The sequence below is a fragment of the Laetiporus sulphureus genome (assembly GCF_001632365.1).
Source record: "Laetiporus sulphureus 93-53 unplaced genomic scaffold LAESUscaffold_52, whole genome shotgun sequence".
In the NCBI taxonomy this organism is placed as follows: domain Eukaryota; kingdom Fungi; phylum Basidiomycota; class Agaricomycetes; order Polyporales; family Laetiporaceae; genus Laetiporus; species Laetiporus sulphureus.
The window spans coordinates 128,681-136,671 of record NW_024468561.1 but is presented as its reverse complement, the minus strand read 5'-3'; the positions used below and the strand labels follow the sequence as shown (position 1 = coordinate 136,671).

The following is a 7,991-nucleotide window of genomic DNA, read 5'->3' as shown; positions in this document are numbered from 1 at the left end:
GGCATTGTGCTGTTTGTCTAAGTATCCACGTTGCGAGACCAATATGAAGGTTGGCGTCCGAATAACCACTCAAATGAGGACTTTAATGGTGCAAAAAGAAAGGTGTCACTTAATACTGTGACAGATCGTCGATGCTCACCTCTGTGTGCGTGTAGGTCATGAGTGCTCGATTCACTCGCAGCATGACACGATATGACTTACCACTGGAGTATGTCACCACATGGCATATAGTGCCAAAGTAATGCCTTCCACCATGAGCAGATAACGGTTGATGGCAAAGATGACCATGACAGTGATCAACCTGGCCCCCCAGATGACGTGAACCTCTTGAGGAAAAGTCACAATATACTCATAGAAGATGAGGGCTGAACATGTCCAGTCTGTTCATCGAGTTCGTTTGCTTATAGTGGTCCGACCCGAGGGCATATCAGCAGCTGCGAGATAGCAGTAGTTGTTGGTGTATCTGTGACAACGCTGATCGCAAACTCGTCAGTTGAACGCCTCAGAAAGTAACGTCTTCCTCACGTGTCCTGTAAGAAGTCCACTTCTTCCTGAGCGAATATGCTTTCGACTGACGTGATCGACATTGTAGAGGTGTCAACGTCGGTGACAACGGTCAATATAAGACAGAACAGTCCTCGGAGAGACTTTAAGGATGCCCATCAGTGCATGACTCATCCTCATATAATGCCTGAATGAATGCAGAGACTGAGGTTCAGATGGGGGCTTACGGATAGCACAGGTATTGAATATTACCAAAAAGATCATCTGCCAAACAGGACAGCCATGTCAAATTATGATACGTCTGGTTCTGTCAGAATGGCCGAGGCCAAATCATGTCACAGGGCGGAAACAGAGCGGGCGAGTACCGAAGGATGTAAAATATGCACATGTACTACTGTATTCCCCAGTCGTTTGCGGCCCTAACCGGCCTCTCACTCCTCGCACCCCTGAGGCAGGAAAGTGAGAGCTGGGTAGCACCAGGGTCATACCATAATTTCCTAGAGAAGGTTATGGTAACCTTTATGCTACTACAAGATGCAAAGACGCTCATACAGTGTATGTAGATGAGATTCCACAGCAAAATAACATTAGCTATATTAGGCTATGCGCACCCACGTGTGATGAATCGCGCTTCGGAACGACACCTGTCGCAATGGTTGACGAGGTGGATTGATTTTTCACGGTATGACATGCATTAGGTGAGACTTTAATCATTCTCCAAAAATTCCGCTAATGCTGAACTATTCATGAACATTTGCTCAGTAAAAAATCAGGCACACAACATCGCTTCCGTCACTGCGCTAGATAGCGCGGGCGATGAGCGCGGGGTTCCACTACGTCGCTTGAGGACGGCCAGACTTAGCGCAAGTCAGGTCTGCTTCGCCTGTCTCTTGGCCTCGTTACCAATGGGGCGTTGTAGAACAGTACCACAGCCTGTATCTCCGTAGAAATGGAAAGCATGCCGTCGCAATGACCTAGCATAACATCTGCGTACCCATCGAATCTGCGCAGGGAGACATAAGAAATGAATGCCGACGATACCATCGACAGCTTGCATTGTATATGATGTTTCTCTCTTTAACATAGCGCTTTGACTGGTCAAGCGTACCTGTTTAGCTATCCCCTCCTTCTCTCCTTCTATGGTCTTGAATAGCAAGGTGAATTCATCTCAACGAAATGAACGCGTCGGTGGCGGGAGCAGAGATTCAGAATCACGACACACGTGCGCGTGACGCATCGCGAAAAGACGTGCAAAATCGGAATCTTCTCATTTCGCCTCGTTTTTCTCGTTCTGTCAGTTTCTGTTTTCCCGCTGCAGGGCGGCTTGCCGTTCGTTCCTGCTGGTTGGCCTCTTTTCTCTCCGCGTCTTTCTTAGGATACTTTGCATTGTACTCAGAAACGATGGGCTATATACCCAACCATGCGCTAGAGAATTTGCGGAAGTATTCTTATAAAGGGGTAGACAAGTGCGTCATCATTTGCTATTAGAGTGATGGTCAGTCGAGCTTACTTGACTGGCTCTTTAGATCTCTTGTCTCGATATATGTGCTCCAGCCGTTCTGGACTTGGTTTGTGACACTGTGGCCGACATGGGTAGCACCGAACACTGTGCGTGCGATCTGGACTTCAATTTGCTGCCGTAGCCTGAAGGGAGCCTCATAGATTACGCTGTCTGGTCTATGCCTCGTTTTGTCCAATGTCTTCACGCTGCTGTACTACGACCCGTTGTACTTGACGGACAAGGACGGCGCTGGGCCTCCGCAATGGATCTACCTCACGCGAGTACTGGGTTCTGAATTGTTGCGCGTGGCCGGGCTGTGTTGATACTGTCATCAGATGGGCTCTAGGCTTGTTTTTCTACCAGACGTTTGATGCGATTGATGGGTGCGTCACTCAAAGTCCGAGGAATTGCGTGCATGCTCATCTGGGTGGACGTGCAGGAAGCAGGCGCGGAGGACAGGCATGGCTGGCCCCCTGGGGGAGCTGTTCGATCATGGTATGTTTTATGATTCTTCTAATCAAATGCAATTGCTGATGGACAGTTTTAGCATGCGACGCATTGAACACCACGGTATGGTCTTGCTTGGCAAGATATCGCCTCAGCTTACAGCCTCGCAACATATAGTTGGAGGTCATCCTGGCATGCCGCGCGTTAAACCTTGGCCGTTCCTGGTGGACTGTCTCCTCTCAGATTGCCACCTTGGCGAACTTCTACCTCTCCACGTGGGAGGAGTACCATACCGGTACGGCTGAGCGTTAAGACAGGCACGATCCAGTGTGATAACGCTGATGATGCTCTTATGTAGGACAGCTGTTCTTGGGGCATTTCTCCGGACCGGTTGAGGGTATCTTGATCATCTGCCTGATCTATTTGATTTCTGGGATTTTCGGTGGGTGTCGGAGGAAACGTTCGCATATTCTGGCTATAACGCATTTGCCAACAGGCCCATCGTTCTGGGACAAGGGGCTGCTTGATGTTACTGCACTGAAACATATACCAGCAATCGCCGATAAGATACCAAATTTACCTCTCAATGACGCTTTTATGGTCTTCGGTGCTTTTGGTTTGGCTTTCAATATCGCTACTAGGTAGGTACTGTTGTGTCTCTTACAAGAGCCCCTCTCACAATGGATCACGCAGCTATATCAACGTCTTCAAGTCGCGCGTGGCCACCAAGCAGAATCCATTCGTTCCGCTGCTGCTCCTGCTGCCATTCCCGATTTCGGTCGGGATGGAGGTCTTCTGGCTGAGCGCACCGACGCTGCAACACTCGGTGATCCTTCACTCGCCGCTGTTCCTGCCGTTCCTGCTCGCGTGGGGCCTGCAGTTCGCACATCAGGTGTCGCGGATCATCCTTGCGCACGTCACGAAGCAGCCATTCCCGTACTGGGACTCGATGTGGATATGGAGCATTGTCGGGGCGGTGGATGCAAACTTGCCTCTGCTGATTGACCGGTGCGTGCTCTTGCTGATATGTGTCTAAGGCTGGGTGGCTGATGAATTGTCGCATGACAGAGCACCTCTAATCCAGTCATCACCGCGCAACACGGCGATCTTCGTCTACATCACACTGGCGGTGTCCTTCCTCTCGTATGCACGCTTTTGCACGTTGGTGATTCAGGACATCACGAACTACCTCGGTATCGCGTGTTTCACGGTGCGCAAGAAGGACAATGCGGGTAAGTGGGTGGAGGCGTCTGCGATGAACGGGAAGAAAGACTGAGGAGCCCTGGAGTCTCTGTCTCGAGGCCTGGAGGATCATACAAAGCCTTGATGGCCCAGATAAGCAATAGAAGCTACGAGCTTTGACGAAAATGCATGTCTAGATCAACACTAGTGGGTATTTAGGTAATGATCCAGAGACAAGAAATAATATTGTTGCTGCTGCAATCGTGCATTTATTCTATGGTCGGGTCTCAGTCTGAATACATTTATTATAAAACGGCGTCGGATTATGACAAGTCGTAACGTGTCAGTTGAGCTCGATGCATTGCATTAAGGAGGACATTACGCGACAGTCAGAGTGACATTAATACGCGCTAGTGATGGTCACCGAGATGATCATGACGACCGCGGCGCGTTTCTTCACTATGTCCACATTTCGCATGCGATACTGCTGTCATACAGAAAAACTCATGCAGACTCATGTTACATGGATTTCTATGACCTATTCAATGTCACTTCGCAAAACTCGACACAGTATAGAGGACTCAGGGACTTAGGGGTAGGACACCCCGGCTTCGTGCATGAGGTCCGCCACGTCGATGTCTACATTGTGACGGAAAGGTGAATGGAGAGGAACGCGCCGTGAATGAGGCAGGACAACTCACGATCCTCGGTATGCTTCATGCGTGAAGCAAACGAGCATGTCTCTCCTAACACATCCACAATTGGTCAGTCATCCAATACCACTTGGTGCTCACCTACCTGGGCCGAAGATAAAGTCACCGCCCAGCTGCGAGATGTTTCCTTGCTTGCCGATGAGCTGCGGATTCTTGAACGGGCCATCCTGAGCGTACTCGATGTCCATCATACTGCATTCACCAACAGAAGGGTACGTTACCCAGATGCTCTTTACGACATTCCCGATGAAGCTCTTCCCGAGGTATGTGCGCTTCTCCTGTCCCGCCGGTGTGCGCTCAAGCGACTCTGCGAGAGCTAGGAGTTGGTGCAGTACCCTCGAGGGGTCGGCGTAGAGATCGCCCTTGTATCCAGTGTTCTCTGGTGGGAAGAGTGAGCGGGACAACTGTCAGGCATGGGTAACTAAAGCCCGCATTCGTTGGACGTGGACAATCTCCATGCTCAGTGACTCAGCACGTTCTCAATATGCGAACTCTACGCCATACAAGCGACTTGCAGGCCTGAAGGAGTGAGCTCCCGTGCGCAGATCGCTCGAACCCCACGACGACCTCAAATCTACTCACCACAGTAGCTCTTGATCGGCTGCCAATCTCCACATCCAATCACGACGAGACGTACGCCTGCCTGTTCAAGAGCATCACTACGCACAGTGGCGAGTTGTGCAACGTATTGCTGTCCATGCATGAGCGCGTCGGCAGACACAGTGACGTGAGAGGACTCCAACCTGGCAGCTCTACGCCACGTCCTGTGAACGAATTAATTTGACCTGCGCAAGAAAACACATACTCCGCAAAAGAAATGCCCTGCGTTGTGAACGGATAGTTCATAGAGACATGGTAGTGTAGCATGGACGAGTTTACGTCAGTCCGGTTCGGAATAAGAGGATTCAAGAGGATACGAAACGGATAAACACTACGATCGTCTTCTGGCCCCGGAATAGACTGCCAAATTCAACTGGATTCCCGGACGCGTCGTAAACGGTGACCTTGGAGGCTTCGCGCACCGTCTTGTCGTCAGGAAGGGTCATCGTATGACAATGATGTGAATTGGCGGCACCAGCTGCAGATAGCCTGGAAACAGTGCGCGGTCCGGCGTCAATCATCACTCTACGTAGTCCTCGACCACCACTTCACGCGCGCCCTGGGAGGTTCTCCGAACGACGTTGTGCTGGCTTTCTGTTTCCTGTAATTGTCCATAATCTGCTCGCCGTATATCTCACTGCTTCAAGCTACGCGAAGCTATCGCACCCTCGTCCAGACTGCTCCTAACAGTGTCTCACCATGCAGTCCCTTCGCGTTCGCAAGCCGACCGAGTCCCAGCAGCCGCCGAAAGTCCAACGTTCTGCGAGCCGGCTCATTCGTGCGAGGGATGGCCGCAGATCCACTAGGGTCGACGAGAAGATGAAGCGGCGCATGTCGACGCGCTATGCAGACATCTCTTCTCCTACCGAGGCCTCCGTACCCGCGGTGCCCAGCCTCCCCATTGGCATTCAGCCCTCACCTGTCAAGCAGCATGAGGCTGCTATTCCGGAGGTATCATCGCCCGTGGAGGATCCGAGAGTCACTGAGGCGAGGCTGCTTGACGAGGATGACTTTGATCCCGATGCTTGTGCGAAGCCATTTGATGTGTTGAGGATTCATCCGTATTGACCGCATAAAGGACAGACTTGAAAGTGAAGATGGCGAATTCAACAGAGGCGGAGCTCAAAACTATGCAGTCGTCGCTACGAGCGCAAAGGGATATGGTCGCGAAGGACCTGCAGCACGATGTCTTCAAGAAGTGAGCATTCGCATCCTATGCGCTTACTTCACTCAACGAACTTCAACGCGTTTAGTTATGCTGAATTTGTGCAAATATCTAAGGAAGTCAGCGTCATTGAGAATGAGATGCTCGAGTTCAAAGAGTGCCTCGCGGAGTGGAAGGGAATGCCCTCGCTGCTCCACATTGAAGAGTCGGCATCTGCTGTAGGTGCGCTATAACTTTCTATTGTCAGAAGAAGTGCAGCTAAACGCCCTCATAAAGAACGGCGACGGAATGTTCGCTCCTCCATCGCTGACCTCCGTGTCCTGTACGCCAACCAGATGCAAACCCTGCACAGCCAAATCGAAGGCTCAAGCAAATTTGTGCCTATTACCCCGGGTCGTCACGTCGTTTCAGAAATGGACAACATCCTCGCGTTGAACCCAGCCACATATAAGGTTGATCACCCCGTGCGGTTCGTCATCGTAGATGATGCGGTGCTTGTTGCTCGCATCAGACGGCGGCGAAACAATGCGGAAAGCGACAAGCAAGTTGCTGAGCGGTGCTGGCCACTGAACGAGATGCTGGTGTTGGATACAAAGGACACTGGTTGTAAGCTTTGCTCTTGCATTTGGGATTATGGGACGGTGATTCAGAATGCCTCGCAGCCATGACGAATGTGTTCAAGATCAGGCATGGCAAGGAGACACATGTGTACCGTACAGAGATCTCAGCCGACAAGAGACATCTCTTGCAGACATTTCGCCAGGTTGCAGAAGAGCTCTCCGCAAAGAAGCGCAAGGAACGCGAGGGCGAGCATCTCCGACGAAAAAGTCTGTGGGGCGGTGATGTACGTCTCACATCCAGTCTCGTGGAGGTTGAAGACCCTCTTTATAACGTATTGCACCCAGCGCAACTCAGCTGTATTTGGGGTTGAGCCCATGCCCGCAATGCCACCTATTCCAGGATGGATGGCGGACCTTATTGGGCAGTCGGAGGTGGGTTCGGATGCGAAAGATAAGGTTGAACGCGATGCGCGCTGGATCGGCGACTTTTGCGACGATCTGACTGTCTCTATCTCTCTTCGCGAATGGGACAAAGCCGTGGAGCTCGTCGAGCAGGGTAAGTGCAATCCTGCGTTCGTACATTCTATAACATTCCTAAGAATATATAGGTGAGGCACAGCTTACGAGCATGCCGTCCCTCGGGGCAAAACTCGCCTCGCTGAAAGCCTCACTCACCACTGCGCTCTTGCAAGCACTTTCGCAGCCTTCGAATCGCAAGTCTGCGGTGACCCGGCTGAGTGCACTGCTCGTTCGTCTGAAGGCAGGTGCCGCGGCTCGAAGCGCATTCCTTGCTGCGCGAGAGGACCTCATGCATCGCCGCTTGCGAATGATTCGTTTTGAAGGCGATATAGAGATGTATGTCGGCGACTTGGCGGTGGTGGTGTTTACCGGAATCAAGCACACCGCAGATTGGTACTTGTCGAGCTTTAAAGAGAACGACGTGGCAAGCTGTGAGTAGTTTCTTGTAATCATATGAGCGCAAGCGTTGGTAACGCCTTTTTGAAGTCTTCATTGAATGGGCGAAGAAACAGGTCGAGTTTTACGCAGAGGTGTTTCAGAGACAGGTCTATGGCTCCGACATAGACCAGCAGACGATAGACGAGGCAATCAAAATCACTCACCTGCAGAGTCGTAGAGTACGCTGGTCTTACATTCCTAACTTGATGGTCAAGCATTGACTTCGGCCACAGTCATTAGAAGAGTATGGTATCGACTTCCGCTTCCTCTTGGACAAGCTCCTGTTGGAAGCGCAACCCTCCAACCATACAGGTCCGCCTCCCTTCAAACCACACAAAGAGCGAGAGCGAGAGCTCATCCAC

At 51.3% G+C, this 7,991-nt stretch overlaps 3 protein-coding genes across 3 annotated transcripts in view; 2 read left to right on the top strand and 1 right to left on the bottom strand.

The window, feature by feature from the left end:
* Positions 1-1,792: 1,792 nt before the first annotated feature.
* Positions 1,793-3,952, top strand: LAESUDRAFT_745182 (Choline/ethanolaminephosphotransferase). Its single transcript, XM_040911357.1, has 11 exons — positions 1,793-1,970; positions 2,031-2,112; positions 2,167-2,282; positions 2,341-2,388; positions 2,445-2,500; positions 2,553-2,575; positions 2,630-2,747; positions 2,811-2,894; positions 2,949-3,093; positions 3,146-3,460; positions 3,521-3,952. Exons 1-11 carry the CDS (start codon positions 1,906-1,908, stop codon positions 3,726-3,728), a joined length of 1,260 nt encoding a protein of 419 aa, XP_040759806.1. The 5' UTR covers positions 1,793-1,905; the 3' UTR covers positions 3,729-3,952.
* Positions 3,953-4,223: 271 nt separating this feature from the next.
* On the bottom strand, positions 4,224-5,393 carry LAESUDRAFT_662670 (uncharacterized protein; the record flags this gene model as incomplete). The annotated part of the gene is made up of 7 exons (XM_040905005.1): positions 4,224-4,273; positions 4,336-4,380; positions 4,433-4,514; positions 4,569-4,726; positions 4,930-5,038; positions 5,147-5,169; positions 5,270-5,393. The coding sequence occupies 7 exons, from the start codon at positions 5,391-5,393 to the stop codon at positions 4,224-4,226; spliced, it is 591 nt and encodes a 196-aa protein (XP_040759805.1).
* Positions 5,394-5,481: 88 nt separating this feature from the next.
* LAESUDRAFT_815521 (uncharacterized protein) overlaps positions 5,482-7,991 on the top strand; it is a 3,163-nt gene continuing 653 nt past the window's right edge. Inside the window, exons 1-9 of the mRNA XM_040914698.1 lie at positions 5,482-5,974; positions 6,031-6,145; positions 6,201-6,334; positions 6,389-6,718; positions 6,775-6,956; positions 7,018-7,228; positions 7,281-7,622; positions 7,678-7,808; positions 7,863-7,991. Of these exons, the coding sequence (XP_040759804.1) occupies positions 5,647-5,974; positions 6,031-6,145; positions 6,201-6,334; positions 6,389-6,718; positions 6,775-6,956; positions 7,018-7,228; positions 7,281-7,622; positions 7,678-7,808; positions 7,863-7,991 (1,902 nt within the window). The 5' untranslated portion in view covers positions 5,482-5,646. The remainder of the gene's footprint in view (positions 5,975-6,030; positions 6,146-6,200; positions 6,335-6,388; positions 6,719-6,774; positions 6,957-7,017; positions 7,229-7,280; positions 7,623-7,677; positions 7,809-7,862) is intronic.

Excerpts from the sequence above, each read along its gene's own strand:
- LAESUDRAFT_745182 (XM_040911357.1), top strand. The coding sequence starts at position 1,906 with ATGGGCTATATACCCAACCATGCGCTAGAGAATTTGCGGAAGTATTCT. Across the intron at positions 1,971-2,030 it reads TCTTATAAAGGGGTAGACAA|ATCTCTTGTCTCGATATATG; the intron begins GTGCGTCATCAT and ends CTGGCTCTTTAG. Across the intron at positions 3,094-3,145 it reads GCTTTCAATATCGCTACTAG|CTATATCAACGTCTTCAAGT; the intron begins GTAGGTACTGTT and ends TGGATCACGCAG.